Source organism: Penicillium diatomitis, assembly GCF_028827545.1.
Source record: "Penicillium diatomitis strain IBT 30728 chromosome Unknown utg000009l_segment0_segment0, whole genome shotgun sequence".
Taxonomy (NCBI): domain Eukaryota; kingdom Fungi; phylum Ascomycota; class Eurotiomycetes; order Eurotiales; family Aspergillaceae; genus Penicillium; species Penicillium diatomitis.
In genome coordinates this window covers 1,514,749-1,538,007 of record NW_026623181.1, presented here as the reverse complement: position 1 = coordinate 1,538,007, position 23,259 = coordinate 1,514,749, and the positions used below count along the sequence as shown (strand labels likewise).

The following is a 23,259-nucleotide window of genomic DNA, read 5'->3' as shown; positions in this document are numbered from 1 at the left end:
AGATGGTTCTATTTCTGTCGAGATGTGCCATGAATAATGAGATATGATCACTGGATTTGTCTTCCATGTATCCGGTGTGGATTCTTGCGAAGAGTAGGTTTGTAGAGCAGCATATGTCGTAGATCTATGATTTACAGTCTATATCCGACTCCACGCAGTGCAGGTGACTGGTAAGTAGTAGTACTGTCCACTCTGTCTCACCGAAGGAGTGTTGAACTTCTTATCTTGCAGTCCTAATATAAATTTCAAATCAAGGCTCGAATACTGATAGTAGTGTCTTGACCATTCTTCACGGAATGGACAAAAAGCACCACCTACATCCGACCCGCTGTTTTACAACGATACCTCGACAAGAAGCTCATCTACGATTCTTCAATGTTGGACTCGAATACAAGTTCTACTATGTAGTTGTCCACTTGTTCAGTACCTTGATACTCAGTGTCAGTCCACCACAGCATCTGCGCATATAACCTCTGAACCACTGACATCCCTGAACTGCCGACCAATCTCCACTCACCGCCCCACCAGATCCGAATCCCGGTATCAATCACCAAATACCAAACAAAAACCCCTTCCGGCAGCCCGATCAATCCACTCCGAGTCCGATCTACCTCTTACACTACTGGTCCAGCACTACCTTATTATAGTCACCGGATTTCTATCCATCTACCACCTCCGCTTAAATCCTGTCTCCTCTCAAACAACCAAAAAGAACAAAAGAACAACCGACAGCTGGCGGATTTGAACCGCCGCCTCCGAAGAGACTTGATTTCTAGTCAAGCGCCTTAGACCACTCGGCCAAACTGTCTTGTATAAAGAAATTCCGGCCCAAGTTGGATCTATGACCAGGGAGTTTTTTGGAACGTTTCTCTTGGTCCCATATGCGATTCCAACGAACCTGTAGGTACGTCCTACGGGCCTACGGTCCTGCGGAGGATGTTTCTCTAGAAAATGAGGATGGAGTTGGTGATTTATTATAGACGAGCTTGGGGTTTAACTTGAAGATTTACGCAATGTTGTATAAGGAGTCTGTCTTTTTAGATCTTCGGAGTTGACTTGTACCTACTACCTAGTACCTAAGACGCCGAAGAGCTTTTTCCGCGCCTCCGTGGTTTCTATTTATAACGCGAGGCGGCGAGACTCCCATACCGCCTATATAGCTTGGATGGCACGGTCTACACTTGGACTTTAGTAAAGTTGGAACTTGGAACTGTTCTTACAAGCGAGGACGTCAACGGTAGCTAATATAACATAGCACATAGTTTATACACAACATCTACCAAGAATTCTTTCAAAAAAAAAAACGAAACTTAACAACCCGAATACTCCGACGGCACAGGATGCAGGGAACGCTCATCACTTCTCCCGTCCTCGTATTGAATTTCCGCGCCGTCTGGGAATGATCGCCCTACGGCCTACAGAAGAACAATCGCCGATATGTTGTGCTGGAGTCTGGACTCTAGGTCCCGGTCCCGTGGCATGCGGTCTCGGAGGGAGGGAAGGTCCACGGTGCACTTCGTTGTGTTGTGGCTTTGTGGAAGGTTTGGAAATCTCCAAGACCGTGGTCGATCCGAATTCCGGGATTGTCAGGAAGTATGCCCTCTCGGTCTGGGCCGGTTTCCGGCGTCGAGCTGTCGCCGTCATTCGTGGATACCTACCTACCTGCTTATTCCTATGCGTTTGGCCAGGGTGAAAATTACGGTCCAGGGTCTAGTGTCCAGTGTCCAGTGTCCAGTGTCCAGTGTCCAGTGTCCAGTGTCCAGTGTCCAGTGTCCAGTGTCCAGTGTCCAGTGTCCAGTGTCCAGTGTCCAGTGTCCAGTGTCCAGTGTCCAGTGTCCAGTGTCCAGTGTCCAGTGTCCAGTGTCCAGTGTCCAGTGTCCAGTGTCCAGTGTCCAGTGTCCAGTGTCCAGTGTCCAGTGTCCAGTGTCCAGTGTCCAGTGTCCAGTGTCCAGTGTCCAGTGTCCAGTGTCCAGTGTCCAGTGTCCAGTGTCCAGTGTCCAGTGTCCAGTGTCCAGTGTCCAGTGTCCAGTGTCCAGTGTCCAGTGTCCAGTGTCCAGTGTCCAGTGTCCAGTGTCCAGTGTCCAGTGTCCAGTGTCCAGTGTCCAGTGTCCAGTGTCCAGTGTCCAGTGTCCAGTGTCCAGTGTCCAGTGTCCAGTGTCCAGTGTCCAGTGTCCAGTGTCCAGTGTCCAGTGTCCAGTGTCCAGTGTCCAGTGTCCAGTGTCCAGTGTCCAGTGCCACTGTCAATTTCCACACTCTACACTCTACACTGTAACACCAGACACTTCCATCCCCCTCCATAGATCTATAGTCTATAAACTCTATGCACTTCCACAACCTAGTCATCTACTGCCTAACATACCACACCCTCCACTCCTATAAGCACCCACCAGCAGAAACTAACCCCAAGTTCGAACACTCAAGCAACCCACTCATATTCAATCCTCCCCCAAGTCTCCACCTCGCCGCGCCTCCCGTCCTGGACCCGAGCTGGGCCTTCGAAAAGAGAAAAAAAAACAGGCCCCAAAAAGATTGACCGACGCAGGGGTCGAACCTGCAATCTCTTGATTCGTAGTCAAGCGCCTTGCCATTGGGCCAGCCGGCCAGGAGAGGAAGCTGGACTGTTAGACCAAGCTGTTCCAATTGTTGATGTTGTGGGCCGATTTTGATTGTATCACCTTGAATTGTTGCTGGGGATCATGTTTGGTACCGGGTGCTCGAACAAGTCATTTTGGGGTGTGGCATGGTCGGGTCTCCGAGGTCGCCGGAACAGTTCGACGTTGAGTTTCTATATTATTGGGAATCCAACGTACAGGGATGGGAAATCTAGATAACTTGGGTGTATTTGCCAGGATGAATTTCAAATTGTTTGTATTTCATCAATTCAGTCGTTAGAGTTACTCTCCGGTTTAGTCCACACAACCTCGTCTCCGCATCTATATATCCACACTCAAAAGATCCACATCATCCGCAATCGCCTTCTTCCCAGGCATATGACCCCGACGCATCAACTCCGCCGCCTTGACCATGACGGGATCCATGCCCATGGTCGCAACCGCAACCACAGTATCTCCCTTGGTGTAGTAAGCCGCGAACTTGGCCTCCTCGGGCTGGCCCTTGATGACGACGTCATCATACCCGTTTACTGTGTTTCCGCAGTAGCGCAGCTGAGCGCCCAGCGCGGACCAGAAGATAGGGATGAAGGGCTTGGGAGGCAGGGATGAGAGCGGGGCGCGACGAGAGTGCACGATGGCACGGGCGACGCCACGGCCCATGTTCTGAGCAACGTTCCAGTGCTCGATGCGGACGGGGGTGCCTTCGCCTCCGGGTCCGTGGTACGGGTATGTTGCAATGTCGCCGATGGCGAAGACTTTTTCAAGACCCGGGACGGCAAAGTGGTTGTCAGTTTCGAGAGAACCGTCCTTTTGCAGGGTCACGGCAGAGTTGTTTTGCAAGTAATCGGTTGCAGGTCGCACACCGACACCCAGGACGACGAGGTCGGCGGGGAGGACGGTGCCGTCCTTGAGGTGAACGGCGCCCACGGCGGACTTGTTGGACTCGGAGGGAGTGGCCTTCTCAACGCCCGCGGATAGTTTGAAGGCTACGCCGCTCTTTTCGATGTTCTTCTGAAGGGCAGAACCGATCTTGGGGCCGAGCACACGCTCCATGGGGGCGGACTCCATCCCGACGATGGTGACGTTGTGGTCCTTGCTCAGGGCATTGCCGACTTCCATGCCGATGAAGGAGGAGCCAATGACGACAATGTTCTTCTTGGAACCCTCGGCGGCGGCCAGGATCGCCTGAACATCAGAGACATAGCGCAGAGTGAAGACGTTGGACAGCTCATTATCGCGGAAGCCAGGTAGAGGCAGAGAGCGAGGCTGGCCACCTGTGGCGAGGACCAGGTTGGTGTACGAGACCGTGGAGCCCGAGGCGGTCTTGACAGACTTGCCTGCAAAGTCGACCGAGGTGACCTCGTCGTTGACGATCTCGATACCGGCGTCTTTGAACCATTCACGAGGACGCCACATGATCTTCTCGGGGTCGGCAATGAGAGCCTTGGAGAGCTTGGTGCGATCAATGACGATTTCGGGCTCCTTGGAGATGATGGTGATACTGCCGGGATACTTGAGTTCACGCAGGGACTGCACAAGTCCAATGGTACCGCTTCCACTGTTGGCTTGTCAGTGTGATAAGTCTCTCAACGAAATTGTGACTCTCGGGTCGAGGGGATTGTCACTGGATGACACCTACCCGCCAACTACCACCACCTTGTCTTCCGCATTCGATACTGAGCATTTACCCACGGGGCTTCGCTTTCCACCTTTGATATCTGCCTCGGTACCGCGGACATAGACGGCACCATCCCGCTCAAAGATCTCAAATTTCTTCAAGGCATCCAGCGCGGGGGCGTCTTCAACATCGCCAGTGCTAATGTTGAAGCAAGCTAATTCCATATCACGTAACATGTCAGCCATCACTGCACTCTTCTTTTGTTCTTTCTTATCTTATCCTTTCCACACTCTGCTCTTCACACCCAATTATGAGCTTGGCTCAGACGTACCACCATGCCATGGACACGTAATTCGGCCATCTGGTGCCACCACGCCGTTCTTCAGTGGGGCTCCGTAGTGAGTACAGCGCGGGCTCATTGCATGAGCCTGGCCCGCGTGCTTGACGACCAAGACCTTGCCCTCTTCGATGCCTTCGACTTCACATTCAATCTTGTCCGAGGAAGAGACCTCTGCCAGGGATGAGAGACCCTTGAGCTTGTATTCCTGCGCCATGGTTGCAAGAGTGCGAGTGGGGGTGAGGGAGTAGATCGAGGCAATGGAATGGAGCGAGGTGAGATGTGGTCGAGCTTGGGATGCACCTGTTGTAGCGGATGTGAACCACTGGCGAGAGGTGGAGGAGATGGAAGAGGATGAGAAAGTGGATCGATGGCGTGAGTAGCTCGTGGAAGTACGGAGGGAGGATAAAGTAAACGGAGGGGTGAGAGTGGGAGTAGTCTCGGTAGTAGCGGCCACCGAGGTGGTCAGGTGTCTGGCGTGGGTTGGGTTGCGTTGGCGGTGACGCACAGTCCGATTCAAGCGGGGGAACCGATTGCGAAGCACGCAGCGGGGTGGAAGGGGGAGACCATTGGTGGAGGTGAGGCAGAACAAGATTCGGCACGTTGGGACCAGACGAGGGATGAGGAGCGGGATAAAGTAGTCAAGTCTTCGTCCAGTGACCAGGACGGTGGGAGACGGATCGGAGATCGCGGATCGGGGAGGCGCAGAGTCAGAACGATGGGTATAGTAAATGAAGAAATTAGGAAACCAAGAGATCAGGGTATGTATCCTCAAACAATGATTTCCTGCGGAGATAATACAGGTGAACATCCACCCCTCGAGAGGTAGCAAAGAAAAGGCAGCAGAGGAATAGAGCAGAGAGAGGGAGAGAGAGAGAGAGAGAGAGAGAGAGAGAGAGAGAGCTTGTTCAAGACATCCGAAGCGGTCATAGTCCACGTCGTGCTATCATTGTATCCAGTTTCGTCTGTCCAGAATCAAGTTTGGCCTCTGTCATTCCAGTGCGGGAAGGAATGGATACTACTACTGGCTATAGATTGGACTACTGCTCCGCTCGGCAATCCTTCATGTAACGAGCGAGGGAATCCTACTGTATAACCAGCCAGACCTTCCAAAAGATTGGCAACAAGCTATATTCCTTCTAGTGAAGCTCACCTAGTAGAGACGAACAACGCTCTTTTGAATTCCCACACATAGAAGCTCCTCCTACTCAGTGTATTGTCTCGTGTACCTGTGGCTAGTAGCTCCAAACACAAAATCGAACAAAAAAGTCCTTCCATCGAGCTGGAGTCTAAATGTTGATGCAGACTGGCACCCGATGATATCACCGTGACAAGCGGGGAGAGAGCTTCGTCCAATCAGCACTCCCGAGATGTCATCCGACGCAGGTGGGCTCTGCGGGTCTATCGGAGGCCCAGACTTCCAAGTTGCATCGCCGCCGATGGTACCTTTTCCCACTGGCAGAGTCTGAAGGATTCCTGAACTCTTGCAAGGAGCACTGTACGATTCACGACAGAGAAGCCTCCTACGACGAGGACGTCTTCAGAGGATCCTGCATCAGATTCAAAAAGTTAAGCACAAGCGTGAGAAAAGGGGGGAAACGAAAATCAAAGATGGTCTGGTTGCCCAAGGTAGGCCGTTTGAAAACATGCCCAGCTCCATCACCGAGTCTCCTACCCGTCAAATAAAGCCCTTGGTATAATGAACGATACCGAGTCCATTTTGTCTGTCATGACAGAGGCCTACGAGCACCGGCAGCTGCGAAATAAATCCTGCAAAGCAACCTCTCAAGCGATGGTTACCTCTTCAAACACCAAAGGCTCGTTTGTGGCAAAGTCTCTGTCGGTCCTCTTTCAGGAGTTGTTAGGAGTACTCGATAACAAGACTCCCAAGTCTCAACTACCACTCAAGAGCAGAGAAAGCAGATCACCTAACAGCATGGAACACTAACTCCATCACAGGTATGACAGGAAAGGTGACCTTGTGATCATAGGGATACCCTACCGAGGCAAGCCGAAAAAAAAAACAAAAAAAACAAAAAAAACAAAAAAAAACAAAGTGTCATGAACCTGAAGCTTGGCATATACACACATGACATGGGATTCAAATCCAGTTCCGGAACGCCCACCGCCAATGTTAGAAAACAAGAGATGAAACCACAGATCCTCGTGGACAAATGGCATGTCCTTTATATAAAATCACAAAACAACAGCACATTCAATCCGACCTCGGTCTATTTCTTGCTTTTCTCCTTCTTCTCCTTCTTCTCCTTGGACTCGGACTTGTCCTTCTTGTCTTTCTTGTCTTTCTTGTCTTTCTTGTCTTTCTTGTCTTTCTTGTCTTTCTTGTCTTTCTTTTCTTTCTTTTCTTTCTTCTCTTTCTTCTCTTTCTTCTCTTTCTTCTCTTTCTTCTCCTTTGTCACCTTCTCCTCGCGCGACTCGGTCTCCTCTTCGTCTTGTCCGGTGGGCTCGTCAATCTCGACCACGGACACATCGACAACGGCATCCGCCGCCGGGGAAGTCGAGATGGGAATGATGCGGCCGTTTCTCTTCTGTGCAGAACCCAGGAAGGACGAGGGCAACACATCACCCTGACTCTCCGCGGTCAACAGCGCTTGCTCCTCCTCTTCCGTCAACATGGTGCCCTCGATGCTCAGGAACCCACGGTCTCGATCCGAGCCGGGAATCACATCAATATCGACCACACGGAACTTGATATTCCCGCGCACCGTGTGACCCGAGATAGATTGGAAGTGACCGCCAGACACCTCCTCCTCTTCCGCCTCACCGTCAATGTCGACCTCGTCAATCGCCGCCGGCGCAGGTTGAAACAATTCTTTCTCCGCGTCAAAGCCCGGCGAGGCTCCGCCGGCACCAGACTCGTCATCCGTAGTCAGATCCTTGTGAGTATTCTCTGGGGTCTCGCCGTCTTCACCGGGTGGAACCCAGGTCCACGATGTGGGGAGCCGCTTGTGCTCGATTCCCACGGAGAACAAGTTGAAGACGACCGCGCCCAGGAAACCCTCTGTTTGAACATTGACCCATCCTTCCAGCGTCTGGCCGCGCTGCGGGCGGAAGATCAGGAATGTAGCGGTCAAGTAGACATATAAGACACCGTATTCGTCCGCGCTGCGGGCCAAGGTGAGCTGCTGCGGGTTGGGATCGGAGGAGCCATTGCGGGGTATCGAAGTAGGCGGCGTAGCAGAGATGGAAGCATGGCTGTAGGCCAGCACCACTCCCTTCAGTGGTGGGTAATATGTAAGAAGCAATGGAGAAAGGTGCTCTGCAAGAAGCGATTGCAGCGCAACAGTGGACGAGATGGAGATGGGCGCCAAGGGCAGATATAAGGTGGCCGTCGTGAGGGAGAACGGAGAACCAGAGGCTTTACCAGTAGTTGCGCCCGCGCCCGCGCCCGCGCCAGTTGAGCTCCTCTGATCTTTTTGAGACGCACTGCTGCTCTGCACGGGCTGCTTGCGCTTTTTCGATGGTGAAGCGTCTTTGTTCTTGTGCTTGCGTTTGCGCTCGACCTCGCCGGGTCGAGGTGAATTGTCGAGATCCATTGCGTCGACGGCCATGATGTGTAAGAAGACGCAATTGAGAGCGCTTTGGCGCAGCCACAAAAGCGTCTAGGATGATAGGTGGGATTTGCTGGAGATCTCGTCTCGCCCGCTTCTGGAGAATCAAGAACTTTTTTTTCCCGTCTTTTCCCCGTCTACATATTCTGCGCCGAATGGAAGGCGGTGGAGCACGGAGTGGCTTGGGCGGTGAGAGCAACACAGCCATGACCGCCCGCCGGAGATTGTGTTTGGGGCCGAGGAGTGTCAAGAAGTCGCCAGCCTGGCCCATTGAAGTGCTGAGCTCCAACTCTCGTCTCACTTCTTCTGCGTGCCTGAGCCTCGACTTGACACTGTGTCAGTTGATCTGTACACTCTGCCATGGCATCCATACTTCCATTCATTGGATGGGCGATTCTTCCAAATGTATGTTGATAGCAACGGTGCGGAGAGGGAGTTGTTCGCAACCCGCGGTTCTTCTCTGTGTGATACCGGACGCACCGTGATCAAGCACTTGGACTAACTCGTCAACCCAGTACGCCACGTCCTTCCTTCAAAGCGTATACTATGGCATCACTATCCGAGCAGGCGATCCCCGGCCCATGCCTCAAACCCCCCGTTTCGATCGCGATCGGCGTCGCATATTCATCTTTGTGATTATCAGCTATCTGTTGTACACTCTCTACGAAACGTTCCACCAAGTCCAAGTCGCAGGCGACTACTATCAGCTGCTTGGTGTGTCACCATTTGCCGATGAGCGCACGATCAAGTCTCGGTTCCGCAAAGTCGCAGCTCAATTCCATCCGGACAAGGTCGGGCTCGATAGTGGTGCCGAGGCACAGTTTATCTTTTGCGACGCGCTCAGGAGACGCTCGCCGATCCGGTGAAGCGGTTTGCATATGACCGATTTGGGCCTGATATGATGAGTTGGGGAGATTTGAAGACGATGCGAGAGTACGTGACGACTTCGCTGTCGAAGGCGGTTCTACCGCAGTACATCGGGGGCTTTGCGACAATGGTTGTGTTGAATTGGTTATGGTGGGCGAATTGGGGTCGCTACGTAAGTTGCGTCTTGGTCACTCCTTTTTGAAGAACACTTCCCAATGCATTCTATTCGGCTTGTGTGCAAGCTGGCATTTCCCAAATTTACAGATGCGCTAACCTCCTGTGCTGAACCTCTAGTGGCGCTTCTACACCTTCGCTGCTATGCTCACCCTCGAACTCGGCCTCATCACCCACCCTCAAGCGGTCTTCATGCCAACCAAGTACCTCCCCGCCGTTCTGCGTGCCTGGATTCCAGGAGAAAAATCCTTTTACCTCCTCCCCTTCCAGATCCTCACTCTCGCCCGCCGAGCCTCCATCACTCTACACATCTTCATCTCGCAAATGGCTCCACCCAATGCCCCCGCCAGCAAAGGCGATGCTCTCTCCCCGCAGACCATGCAAAGACTGGGCCAGCTGGTGCACTTATCGCAGGGCACGGACTTCGAAGCCACGCGACTGATGCAGCTGGGCCTTGCACCGTTCCGAGGTGATCGTGAGAGTGTGACGGCTTTGCGACGGGGAATGAAAGAGGGATTGATTATGGGAGGTGTGAGAGCTAGTCCCGAAGTACAACGGGCGGTTGCGCAGGTCATGGAAAGACGAAAAGCCGCGAGCGGGGATATGGTAGACTGATGTTTCAGGTGTTTGATATTGAGCCTTGAATGAAAGTTTGAATCGAAAGTCTTGAGCATAATATCTAAGTTCTCGAACCGTCACTGCGGCACAACATCCACGTAGAATTTGCGCTTTTTGCTTGGTGCTTCCAGTAACTATACATCTGGCGATCGCCATAGGACGTGATCGTCCTCCTCGCTTGTCGCACTCATTCCGTCAGGCTTACATCCCTCTGCCCGACCAGGGCAAGTGGGCGCATCCATCCACGGATTCCATGGCTGACACTCATGCCACAGCGAGGCTGAACCGCATCTGATGGGCCATTGAATTCGGCAGACTGATTCGACGACATCTTTCTCAAGGGTTGAGGACTGACTTTTGAACCATCCACTCGGGGCGTTCGATCGGGTCCGAGCTGTCTTTACCAGTACCATACCAAGGGTTCAATCGAACATGAAACGAGCTCTTGTCAACTCACCCCGCAGTCAAGCTCTCGAAAGAACTCTGGGTCATTCATGTATTCGTCATCCCGAAATCGAGCCACACAGCCTCCTTACATGTATTGAGTCAGGTAGATGCTACCTAGACCATTGTCGTACAGGTATTCCCATTCGCGACGCCATCCCCAAGGGTACAGCTAAAGCCCTGGAGCATCACGATAATGGCACGTACTATAGTAGAGCTTGTCGGAAACCCCCGCAAGCTCCACCACTGAAGATGGACGAGTCTTGAAACTGTGCTGTACACTTCTAGTGTTGTACAGTACCTCTGAGTGGCGACTTTGGGCGCTTCACTTCCGGAAGGTCGGACTAACTTACTACTACTGTCAGTGTCGGCCATGATGAGACTCAGATTGAGTGGGTTTAGAATTTCCAAGTTCTCGGTGCGGAGAGAAAGTGGCGTGCGTGATCGCAGCACGGAAATCATGGGTTGGGCGAGTTTTGCCGAATGACTTCCGAATTCACGGCTGGCCCTAGTGTCCAAAGCGCGAGATCCTGTGGCGGACCAGATGTGAAATGAGGATGATCATGCGAGCTCATAGATAGAAGGGGATGACACATGTTGAGTCTCTCTAGATTAACGTGCGCTTAGTGGAAATTACTAACTAGGAACTACTCAATGTTGGTTAGCGCCTTCTCTGCTTAGATCGTCTGGCGATGCTTGTATTGTGAAGAGCGTCGAGTCCCAACCTCTCTTCGAATGATCCCACTCTTCGTGCTCTCTGTAAGTCTGCATAGTCCAGACTCCAGAGTCCAGAACGCTTTTGTCCGAATAGATACAGATACTATGATCGCCGTATCCCATTAAGGACTGACATCCAGACAGTCTAGCTTACCAATCTATCAGATCTCAAAGTTGAGAGCTTTCTGGTGAAACTACTGGAATAAAGTCGTAGCGTGCAACAATCAATCATGGCTGGCTAGTCGGGCGACCGAAGATCAAGAAGCATAAATATATCTAGTCGAAATCGGTAGTCCTCATTCCTACGGGTAGGGACATAGCAGTAGCCGTTCACCACGAGTCGCTGACTTTACTTAGTGGTCAATTTCGAAGTATACACGGGACAGGACTATAAATGCAACAGTTGCTGGTTATGTAAATGTTGGACTGTTCAATTGGGTAGTAAGCTAGAGGTTTGGAGACTGGTCAAAGACTAGTCTCAAGGGTGGCTTCTGCGGACGGACGGTCTGAAGGGAATCGAAGGCTTTACTTATCGCCAAATTAACTAATAGCCAGTGTGACTTGGTGGATAATGACGAATCAAAAACTATCTTGATGTTCACCTTTTGTTCAGTTCCATGCTTATGATTGTGCTATACAAGTGTACACTGTACACTGTACACTATACACTATACAGTGCATGGATTGTGCACAGGACTTGAGGTGACCTTTGCTATCGTGTTGGTAATCGTTTATAGTTGACGGTGATGACTTCAAAATGGGCTGTGAGTGGCTGTGTTGGCGACGACGATTTACTACTTGGCACAAAATGATGGTCGTAATTCAGACCGCTAGATGGATCATCTTCGGGATGCTGCGGAGCGGCGCCTGGAATGAGATCCGTCGGAACTCGAGGGCGATGGCCCATTCGTATCCTGAGAAAAAAAAAATTCTGTCTGGTCCTTCCCGGGAGTTAGGGCTGTCGTTGGAGACAATAGGATTGGGGTCCGGTATACTTAGTTCCAGGAGTAACATCACAAAGTACTCAGGTCATGGTATATGAACACAATGATAGTTATATGTACTGGACAGTTTTGAAGAAAAATGACTTGTCAAATTTATCTTCTCATCTAAATGTGTCGCGATCCACCGGACTAGTTCCATACGAACATTCTTTCATGTCGCCGTCCAGCATCCGGCGACCAGATCACCAGGTTACGGAGGGACGTGCATTCGGCGGCACGGAGAAGAGGAAGATCTGCTCGCGCCTTTTGGCCCAGCGTGCAAGAGACCAGCATCCGGTGTATTGCTGGTATGAGTGTTGTTACAGAGCTCTTGACTTGGCGGATGGGGGGCTGCTGTTTGGGCATGCTCGGAGCTTAAATTACTGGTAATACTATAACCAACACGACGCCTCACCTCCCAGAGGCCGAGCAGCCCCCTTTCGTACTAAACCGGAGGTGAGCCCTTCCCATACAAAGTGGAAAGGCCGTACCACCAAATGTTGTCGCTCACGAAAAAGAACCTTCTCCCCCATCGTCAGAGAAGAAAAGATGAAATCCACTTCAACTTTGCCCACCAACCACCCCCCTGGCTTCCCTTCTTTCAACTCTCCCCCACCCTTTTCCCTTCCTTTTCTCTTCTCCCATCTCCCACCTCATCACAACCACGTCTCCGGACTATGAATCTCTACCTGTCTCACCTCCACGATCTAACACTCACGCCCCGAACTGCTCTCTCGTGATCGGGAGAAGGAAAAACTAAAATCACCAACCCGGACGGAGTTCCAAAGCCACGTCACGGTCGGCCATCCAAGTGCACCATCCGACCGCCAGTCATCTCGTCTATCCATCCGATCCACGACGCATCCACGTCATCAACACAATCGTCACCGAGTCACGTACACTTCGAAAAGGTCTCCGACCCCTTGTTGAGCACAAACCCAACCTCCTCCCTCACCATGCCGGCCGGTTCTGCTTCTAACGGTCGCTCCAATCGAGCCGGACTCACCAAGAATGCCTCACCACAGCTCCTGGTGACGCTCAAGTTGCGCCCCGAAACATTGCGACAGTTCCTTGAAGAGCCTCAAGATACCTCCGATACCAAGACCCCCGAACCCTCATCCATCCCCGATAAGGCTGAACAATCCTCGCCCGCCTCCTCCGTAGAGGCCTCTGCAGCCCGTCCATCCTCTGCTGATGCCGAGTCTAATGCGGATGCCGCTTCAACGCCAGCAACGGGGGCTACTCCCGGTGATACTCCACGGCGGAAGGGGATTCCGGGTCCCAAGCCAGGAAGCAAGCGTGGTAACGGACTCCTTGAGCCTGTTGCGCGCGTGCGTGGTCGACCTGGTCCAAAGAAGAAAGCTCGCCTGTAAGTCCCCGCCCCATTGCGTACACATTTCTCGTTTATGTCTCTCTGTTCCTGCCTGTGCCTGCATGATATAAAACGCTTCAGAGAGAGAGAGAGCATGAGAAGGCTAACTTGGTGGTGGTTGACATAGTGAGGATGGCACCGAACCGGGCAAGTCGTCCATGGCCCCTCGATTGGGACCCAAGGCCAACACTGGCGCAATCAATGCTCACCTCCGCGCCCTGGACCGCACTGGCGCTCCGTGCCGCAAGTGGGAGCGCAAACCGCTCAAATTGCGCAGCTTTACCGGTGTCGTTTGGCAAGTGCCTACCTGGGGCAGCCACAAGGTGGCCAAGCCGGAGTCGGAGGAGGATAAGGCGGCCGCCGGGATCACCAATGGGGAAACCGACTCCAAGAACCTTGCTGCCCCGGGCACTGAGACCAGGAACGGTAGCAGTGCGGTCCCCAGTGAGAAGAGCACAGGAGATGGTCTGACCCCTGCTCCCTCAAACCTCGTCGAGCCCTCGTCGCCAGCTATTGCTATGACTGCTTGATCGCGGGATGTACATTACAATCATCGTCTGCTGCCGCTTTCCTTTCGTCTTTCTCACCCATCCTCCATACCCGTTTCTCTCTCGTCCTCATACCTCTTTTTCTCTCACCCTCATACTTCCTTTTCATCTTTGCCATTGCTCTCCCGTGATTAGTGGGGACTCTTCTGTGTTCTTTTTGCGTCATGCGTCGGGATCTCGGGCTACACGGAATTCGGCTCTTTTTTCTTGCTTCTTTAAGGGATGGCGTCTACGCACTGGACAGGATACGGTGCGACTATCATCAAGGATTCTATTGCTTGTCTTATCCTTTCTACGTTGAGGCAGTTTCAAAGGCTTGCTGTTTTTTTCCTCGTGCTTCACTGGAGAGGCGGATATTCTATTGCTGAAGAATTCAGTTTTGTAACATACTCGATCACGATGCTTTCATATTCATCGTCCTCGTCATCTCATTGGCTTTCTCTTAGGCCTTTTCACTGTGAAAAATGGGGTTTCCTTGTTTGTTTTTATACTGCTTCGAGTAGATCTCATGAGCTAGCTTTGTTCTAGCACTGTATACATACTACATACATTACCCTGAATCATCCGACATGTAGTCTTCAAACAAATCACGAAAACAACCTTAGCCAAACAAGACAAGGGCGCAGATTGACCTCCGTCAATGTTTTTCTAAACATTGGGTCATTCACTTCGAGTAGCGAGAATAGTATCGATACGTCATGCCCGACGGTGTGTGTCTTCGTTGAGGATCGGAATCAGCCTGCATGCACAATTCAAGCCCGGAGCGGGGATCTGCACTACTCACATACTTGCCTTGTAGATTCGGCCGTACAGTCAATCGTCAAGACTCTAGACTGTTACCCCTTTGAAATCTTCCCGATCTTGCTGTATGCAGGATTCGACTAGCTCACGCAGAACCTGTTTACCCGAGACAGATTGAGTCTTCAGAGCCTGAAAATCATCACTCTCAGAGAATATGAAGGGAAGTACGAATATCCTTCCAATAAATCGAGCTGAATTCTCGGGGCTAGAGGTATTCCAATCAAGTCTTTCGATCACATGCAAAATCTAAGCTTGAGCATGTGATGATGTCTGTTGATTTAGGCTCACTGACGCCTGAGTCATTTGCAATGCCGCAGAGCACATAGTGCCCGAGTATTTTAGATTAAGGTGAAAAGATCCTGATGTCACAGTCACAGCCACAGAAAATAAAGCGATTGCTCATATAACCATGTTGAAGTTTGCCGTTCTTTTCAGGAACACAGGGATCACAAAAGCAGTGGCCTTGCTCGTTGCGAACTATCAAGACAATCATCCTTGTACTCTCGAGTCACGACTCATGATGGACGGGCCGAGGACCCACTTTCATCTGATTGGTGGGGTGGGATATGGGGCCGCGAAGCCGCGAACCCACTGGCTGGCGGCAGAACTCGCATCTTAACTACGGATGAATACACTGATTGCCACAGAAATGAATCTTGACAATCAACAAGAAGTGAGGCCCGAGTCCGGGATCAGGCTGGGAATCTTACGCAGAAATGCTCGTGGTATTTCTTTTGTTCATTCTAATGAACTATGGCTGCCCAAACCAGGTGCAGCTGAAAGAGAGAACAATGGCATGGTGAAGACGTTCTAATAAAATGAGAGATTCTGAGATCCTATTACAGCTTTCCCTGCCATGGTTCCTCAGTACGTTGCGTTATATGCCAGGAACATGGAAAAATACTCGTGCCCTCTTTGAAAGTGGAAAAGCCTGGAGAGGAAGGAAGAAGAAAAAGCGCTGGCAGAAAATATTGACAAGTTGTAGCCCTCGGGTAGGTTCGTCCTTGCTCCCAGAATCATATTTGTTAGTTGTTACTATTGTAGCGCGTCGGCAGCGTTTCTCTAGCGCTCTCTTATCCCACGTCTGCTACACATAATAAACATATCCATGGTCCTCACATTCTGTAGAGTATAGAGTCTCGAGTCGAAAGTACCAAGCACATGGGATTTTTCGGATAGTCTTTCTGTTGTGATCTCATAAATTCTCGCCATGGGAGTCATTCCCACTCAGTCTTTCCAGACTCAGCCTGTTACTACTTCAAGTCTTCGAGCAATCACATTTGTTTCAAATGCTTCTGCGTATGCCGAGTATCAACTACCGACCGTGAGTGGTGTGTACGTGGGCTGTGTTTCCCCCTGCATTTCCTCGATGCTAAGGAGTCTGACACCCACGTACGCTTTGACATATACGCTAGCAATTTTCACCATCTAATTATCAAGGAAAGCATTGCACAGCAGACCAAAGGAGGTAAAAAATAAAAAAAGAGATTGATTGATGATACATTTACTCGTGGTGTATCCGATGTGCCGAGGAAAAAGAAGAAGGCCCGAGCCCGGGATCGAACCGGGGACCTCGCGCAGATATGCTTTGGGTGAACCCTAAGCGCGAATCATACCACTAGACCACCCGGGCGTTCATGAAAGAGAGAGACTTTTTTGCGTACATGAACATAAACTTAAGCTCCGATCCAGCCGTCTGTCAATTATTGTTCCTCGCTCACCTCATAGCCCTTTCTTGCAGACTCTTCTGGAGATTTGCCCAAATTCGGCTTTGAAAGCTCAAATCCAGCAGGACCTGCAGGTGATCCCCCTACGCCCGCTACTCGTACGGTGGTAACTCTCCTCGGCGATGTCGAGCAGAAGAAGGATCACCTTCTTCACGCCTACCGATCGGGCTATCTCATCATTTACACCCACCGGAAGCGTACACAAGGCGAAGGGATCCTCGGAGCTAACAGTGTGTACCTTATGCACGCGTATGGATGTTTCTTGAGTCAGGCATATTCTTATATGCTGCTGACCTTGCTACGAAAATCTATAGAATTCTCTGCTGGTCCCAGCGCAGGCTATGTAGTACAATCGAAAATATCATCATCCGTTTCTCTCCCTCTCTAGCTGCGCCTCCCATTTCTGATCACCTTCCAACAGTGAACTGACGTTGAATTATTCGCGCGGCTGGGCTACATCTATGGGATCCGAGTCCGACTAATTGCACCCCGGTTTATTGGTAGTTAGTACGATGCCTGAGAGTACCCGCCGTTGGAGGTGCCCGGCGGAAGTGCCCAAATCGGCCTCTCATTATGTAACGGTCAGCTGATTGATCATCGAGGAAGGTGTCTTCCTTATCATAGCTTCCCCTCGGTGCATCATTGCCTTCACTCAAGCGCTACCTCTCCATTCTTCATAAGACTCTCGATGTACGCCCGTTGTGTTGGAGTCCATTAGCGCGCGGCTCTCTGTCATGTTACTTCAACGGTGGATACCTTATCCATCGGTCCTGGGCATCACCGCTCTGTGACGCAAACCCCTCCTGCAATAAAGTGGCAGCTCTGCCTTCCGCGATCGCTCCGGCAGGGGCGACATTCTCAAGCCATCCATGGATTCTTTCTCGCAACTGCATGCCGGGGGATCTGACGCGGAGCTGCAGCCACAGCATTTTCCCAGCATTCCGCCAACACACTCGAGAGCGCCCCTATCGCTGGGCTGCTGCTGCGGTCGGGGTGACTGCGCCCTACTGGAGCATAATCAAATCGCACTTGAAGGACTAGAGAAAGACCTGGAAACAGCAGCCAGGTTAGGTCAGGTACGTTCAAAATTTAATTCTTTGTTGATCTCTATTTGGCATTAAACACCCCGTGTGGACGATCTGAATCACACACGTTGGAAACAAACCTGGCGTGGTCGACTCCCTTGTGTAACCCAGGGCTGGCTGAGTTATGCATTCTTCGACACATCATTTGCCTGTCATTCCGCAGCCACCAGAGCCCTGTCACTTTTGTCCTTACTTTTCCCTCCATTCCATCTGGATTCAAATCCGGTTGACTTCAAGATTTCCCGAATCCGTCGCGCGTGTTTAATGTTGCGTTTGCTCGCTGGCTCCCATGGACAACCTCTCGCAGAGGTCCCCGATCCTATCGCATTGTGTCGGGGTGCGTCATGGCCACTTCAAATTTTCACGACTTCTCTACTCTAACAAATGCGTCTGATCCCGGCCTTTCATCACTAACTTTCGCTTTACAGGCCCTTCTCCATCGCCATGAGAGCTACATAGCCGAGGCGGAAAGGGACCGCCAACGGCTTGAATCAAGCCTCACCGAACTAGAGGCGGAGAAGCGCAAGGTGCAAGAAGAAAATGCACGCATCGTCGAGGAAAATCGGTCGCTTCTCGACCATCTGGAGAGTTTGAACAGAACGGCATTGGAATCGGACGACCATGTACGATCGCTCACGCAGGCCCTGGAAAACACGCAGACCGAACTGCGCCGAGTCACTGCTGCCGCAGCACGGGCAGCGGATCTTGAGGCTCAACTGGTCTTGATGGAAACGCAGCAATCTCATCTCCAGGACCAGGTGATGACAGCCTGCGAGAGCGAAAAATCTGCCATTCAACGCTGGAAGAGCGCACAGTTAATGCTACGTGACCTCCACGAACAGGTCGAGCGGATCGAAAGCGAAGCACGCGAAGAGCGTGAACAACATGAAGAGCTCATCCAGAGGCTCGAACGCAAACGGGCCGTGGAACGAGAACTTGACAGAGCCGCTGGGCGCCTGAAAGGAGCGGCTGCTGCATCTGAGCTCGGGCGGAACCCAAACACACATGTAGTATCCCGATTTGTTAAGGACATACTGCAAGACAACGCAAATCTACAAGTCGGAATAATGGAGCTACGTGAAATGCTCGAGAGCTCGAATCAAGAAGTCCAAAACTTGCGAGAACAGATACATATGCACCAACCGCTGGCCGGCCTCGGGGAGACGGAGCATGGTGGGCCTCTTCGCTGCACGACTCTCAGTGAGGAGCTTCGGTCCAAGGAGCGCCCGGCTTCCAAAGAATTTCACATTCATCATCACTATCACACATCTACGTCTGCGTTGAAGAAAGAGAAGGGCACGTTGACTCGGCGAGCCAAGAAACGACGCCCAACCTTGGGCAGTCCTGCTCCCTTGTACTCATCTGTCAACGGTCAATCTCCGCGCCGGCCCTCGCACCGCTCACAATCCTCTAGCTCGTCGATAAATACCATTCTTTCTCAAACATCAGTCTCAATACCTCCTACATCATCTCGCAGGTGGTCGCACTGTTCCCCTGCGACTGACTCCATGGCCAGCTCGCCACGGTCGGCCTTCCGTACATCATCCATTTTCGATCGCATCGATCGTGAATTTGAATCTTCTCAGCCCACAAGCCCCGAGAGCACAGCATTTTCCTCTCCGGTACTTCAGGCACATAATGGCAAGGGACTTGACTTGCCCATCCGATCACTACCGCCACTTGATGACATCAATCGCGAGGGCGCTTCACCAGACTCATATGGCGAATGGCCTTCGGCGCAGTCAGATCATGCAGGACTATATGCAAATATGACGCATCAACCGATACCAGAGGAGTCAGAGACTCCTCCACGATCATCACACGGCTCGACAACACTTGACCCTGGGTTATCACCAGAAAAGGTGTTCGCACTTCAGTTTCCTCCTCTTCGCAGATCAAGTTCGCACGAGAGCTTGCTCTCAGTGGCGGGAATGGACATTCACACGCCTAATGATCGTCACGCCCGTATGCGTATGGGGGAATGGTACCCTGGTCCGCGCATCCCGCGACGCCTGGTATATCCGAGTACTGAATTAGCTTCCACACCACCCGTTGTTTCAGCTCCAATCGTGATTGCAGACCGTGCATCTGGACCCATTCAATCCCCACGGTCTCTGTTGGCTTCGGTCGCTGCAGGCAGTGGCCTTGCTTTGGAATCGGGGTCTATTAATTCGGCGGACAGCAACAGCAACAGCAACAGTACCACATCCATGGCCACTCTGGGTCCTCGGAAAACCACCACGTTAACCAGGCGCATGGGTGGGTGGGTCCTCGGCAAATGGGGCACGGCACCTGTTCCAAGCGATGCACTAGAAGACAATAAAAGTGCTACACATGCAGCTGCCGAGGCTACTGATCACTTGTCAGCATCATCTCTACCAGCCGCACAACCACGTTTCCGATTCACAGGTGTGAATCAGAAAGGTCCCATTCTGGGCTTGCGCCCACCCCCGCAGGCACCAACTAATGTTCAACCGAAGGATATAGACCAGGATCTTCTCCGCGAGAGTCTTGCGGAAGGGGGATTATGATACCAATGCACGTACTGTTCTGAGAGTTTTATGTTTGCACTAGTAATTGCTGCTGGTCAGCAAATGTTACTTTTGATTTAATGACGGTCTACACGGTACTTCAAATAAAGTACAGTCTCATAAGGAAAGAATCGAACCCCGGTTCTTTAACCTAGGTACTTCACGGTCAACACTCATTCCAGCACCCTTAAAACGCCGATGCGATATGCTAAATGCAACGGAAAGCACTTCGCTCAGGTTCGTCCCTCGCCTGAACTTCACTAATGTATACGAAACCAGTGTCACTCTCATTATTAAAGTCTTTCGAAACTTGTTATATTCAATCGAAGACTCCGTAATATGAAACAGGTAACCAGGAGGTATCCAACGACTCTGTAATTTTTTTCAGTCCTTTTTGAAAATAAAGGAGAATATCAAAGCTCAGGCGTCCGCTTTAGCACATTATTTCATCAGCGAAATGTATGTATGTCCAGAGTAGCCCAGACACACACCTCTCAAGGTTGCGCTTGATCATGCACAAGTTGTAGAGTACGTACCGATGTCCGTTTCATGGGCATGGTAGGAGAGTTTTAAGTCCAGCCCGCTGCAGCTGTGACTACGTATTGTCAAATTAATGGAATACGTCAAGGACCGCTCCTTGGACCACAAGCTTGTGTATCACGTCTCAATCCTCTAGCATGAGCCCATCGGCGGGTGAAGAGGAAAGACCACAGCCATATCTAGGGCCTTTATGTTCATCGGAGGCCCGCGTGGTGTCCGTGAATGCAATGCTGAAGTTGCTTTTTTCTCTCCATTTGGTGAAGTCCATGGTGCCACTGATTCACTGTTCAATGTGTAAGTACGTAGGTATACTGAAGAAATACACCGATTAGATCTTAGCTGAGATCTTGAGAATAGCGGACTCAGTACGAGTCGTGGAGCATCATTATGACACAGAGAACAGATTGTGGGATACTACTACATGTGGTAGCATGATTGAAAAGGGAAAGTCAGCTGTGGTAAACGCTTTATAAACCCGTTGATTGACACAGGAAGCTACCTTGAGCACATGTTATTTGGACGCTTTCAGGTTACTGTCTGAAATTCTCAAAAAAGACAAGACGTTAGCCTTCGCGGAAGGTCCCAAATCGAGTATTTCTACAACTGGTCAAGGGGCACACTGACCAACTTATTTCTTCAAAATCTCAAGATAGCTGGAGCTGCAGCCATGGCGTCCCTCTTCGCCCAAGGGAATGAAAACCCACTTTTTGGGACCTAGTGGTCTCAAGTCTGAACATGATTATTCACGCAAAGAAACATACACCCGAGAGATGGAATTGGAACAAGGAATCTGGGTGTCCTCCATCGACCTTGCCGATGCCATCATAGCTTAGTTTGCCTGTCAGACACGTGTTTAGTCGATGGAACACCACGAGGCACGCAAGCCACAAGTACTCGGTCGGGGCTTTAAGCTCCGACGGCGTTACGATTGAGCTTGGCGAGATCGATCAGGACATCCTTGGAGAGAGGAAAAAGACTGACGCAACGAGATATTCTCTATATCAAGCATAAGTCAATATTATTATGAGATTGAGAAGATGGTGAGGAGTACTGCACGCCAAGCCTGTATCGTATGTCTGCCACGACCTTGTGAACGACCGTGCAGTATAAAGTATAGGGCGGATGTTGTAGTCGAAACCGGGGGGTGTTGCCGAAAGCGCCATCGCAGTCGCAAGAAGAGGGAGGGGGCCGGACGTTGCACTCGAATTTGTTATTGTTTTGAGAAGAGCCACGGCTCTCGATATGATGGGAACGGAGACTTTAAAAGACTTGCGGTTTGTTGTTCTCTCTGCAGGATTCTAACGGCCATTATTTTCAACAGTCAGCGAACGCTTTCTTTTTCCCTAAGAATGTTTGTCACCAAGAGAATCATGCACAGACTCATCAGAAGATAATATATCATGATCGAGTCACGACATATGCGCTCGGAAGCTTGAGATTAGAGTGTTGCTCTTCCAGATGAGTCCTCGGTCCCAAGGTCTGCTTTTTGCTGTACTGACCTGGATTCAATGCTTTCTTCTATTCTGGCTCGTCAACTCAACAGCCCTGCAATTCTGCAGTCAAATGGCTAGTGATGTGATGGGTTTCAGGCCCACCAACAGTCGTAGCGAAATGTGTGGCTTTCGAGCTTCTTCTCTGGACGACCAATGATAGAGTCATGGCTGCGAGACATTATACCATGTCTGTAGCTTGAAAGGCATCGTCACGACAAAGCTATAAGTAACGTAGAACTGTAGGTGCAGCAAAGAGAGAATAGAGGAATGAGGGTAGAATTGCTATCGGGGGAGGTTCCATCTAGGCAATGGACTATGGCGGGTAGGGCAAAATCATTTGCCATCCAACAGGCAAGAGGTTGGATTTCTTATTGCATGGACGAGTGAGGGTACCTCATGTTCCAGGAGACTCAGCGTTCTCACCATCCAAACAAAGTTCCTTCAAAATTCTGGCCATTCATGCCCTTAATTCAAGGCAGCAAACACCAAATATTGGAAACCCAAGCGAATCAGTCCCTCTCGAGACCACGGAAGACTCATACTCATTGTTAAAACCCTGATATGTAAGGACGCAAGAAAGACACACTGAAAAGAAAGACAAAGTGAAAACCTTTTAAAGGGCAGCAGGGATAAAAACATCTACTCTTCACATGACTGCTGGGACTATAACAAAGAGGAATGGGCATTCTCCTGCTAACACCTTGTCGTCAGAATACTTTATACTTCTAGGGTTCTATTACCTAGGAAGAGCCAAGGTAGTTCAACTATCTGATCATAAGATAGTATTACCAATATGTTCCGGCTGTTCGGTAGTGTCTGGTCATTAAACATGACTAGCTGTATAGAGCAAAGAAAAGCTAGGATCCATAAGGTAAAGCTCATATCAAGGTAGGGTAATTCATTATTTCTCTAGATATATTTGATTGTGCTAGTGACCCAGATTGCTACCGTGAGAAGTCTGGGTCGCAGACAGGGATTCGATCAGGAAGTTTCATTACATAGAATACTGCAGGCAGTAAATGGTACAGTATAGTCTTGATATTTTCTTGTCTTTGTTTTTCTTCCATTGGCTTCCGGCGCTAGCAGCAACGAAGATGCACTGAGTGAACCTGGGAGCTGCGCTGCGCTTGCGACCAATGCTATCAACCAAAAACAATGCGCAAGCAATGGCGGCGACATGGTTCTCGAGATCAAGCCCCAAGAATACAAAGTCTCGCACT

The 23,259-nt window shown here is 50.8% G+C and overlaps 6 protein-coding genes across 6 annotated transcripts; 3 read left to right on the top strand and 3 right to left on the bottom strand.

Moving 5' to 3' along the window:
- Positions 1-1,710: 1,710 nt before the first annotated feature.
- Positions 1,711-2,298, bottom strand: N7539_006944 (uncharacterized protein; the record flags this gene model as incomplete). The annotated part of the gene is made up of 1 exon (XM_056936545.1): positions 1,711-2,298. One exon carries the CDS (start codon positions 2,296-2,298, stop codon positions 1,711-1,713), a length of 588 nt encoding a protein of 195 aa, XP_056788480.1.
- A 635-nt stretch (positions 2,299-2,933) lies between these two features.
- Positions 2,934-4,784, bottom strand: nfr1 (putative AIF-like mitochondrial oxidoreductase (Nfrl); the record flags this gene model as incomplete). The annotated part of the gene is made up of 3 exons (XM_056936544.1): positions 2,934-4,170; positions 4,252-4,444; positions 4,562-4,784. The coding sequence occupies 3 exons, from the start codon at positions 4,782-4,784 to the stop codon at positions 2,934-2,936; spliced, it is 1,653 nt and encodes a 550-aa protein (XP_056788479.1).
- A 2,014-nt stretch (positions 4,785-6,798) lies between these two features.
- On the bottom strand, positions 6,799-8,139 carry N7539_006942 (DNA-directed RNA polymerase I subunit RPA43; the record flags this gene model as incomplete). Its single annotated transcript, XM_056936543.1, has 1 exon — positions 6,799-8,139. One exon carries the CDS (start codon positions 8,137-8,139, stop codon positions 6,799-6,801), a length of 1,341 nt encoding a protein of 446 aa, XP_056788478.1.
- A 360-nt stretch (positions 8,140-8,499) lies between these two features.
- N7539_006941 (J domain-containing protein) lies at positions 8,500-9,795 on the top strand (the record flags this gene model as incomplete). The annotated part of the gene is made up of 4 exons (XM_056936542.1): positions 8,500-8,544; positions 8,655-8,930; positions 8,984-9,178; positions 9,301-9,795. The coding sequence occupies 4 exons, from the start codon at positions 8,500-8,502 to the stop codon at positions 9,793-9,795; spliced, it is 1,011 nt and encodes a 336-aa protein (XP_056788477.1).
- Positions 9,796-12,898: 3,103 nt separating this feature from the next.
- On the top strand, positions 12,899-13,844 carry N7539_006940 (uncharacterized protein; the record flags this gene model as incomplete). The annotated part of the gene is made up of 2 exons (XM_056936541.1): positions 12,899-13,311; positions 13,442-13,844. 2 exons carry the CDS (start codon positions 12,899-12,901, stop codon positions 13,842-13,844), a joined length of 816 nt encoding a protein of 271 aa, XP_056788476.1.
- A 3,975-nt stretch (positions 13,845-17,819) lies between these two features.
- N7539_006939 (uncharacterized protein) lies at positions 17,820-20,006 on the top strand (the record flags this gene model as incomplete). Its single annotated transcript, XM_056936540.1, has 1 exon — positions 17,820-20,006. The coding sequence occupies one exon, from the start codon at positions 17,820-17,822 to the stop codon at positions 20,004-20,006; it is 2,187 nt and encodes a 728-aa protein (XP_056788475.1).
- Positions 20,007-23,259: the final 3,253 nt, after the last annotated feature.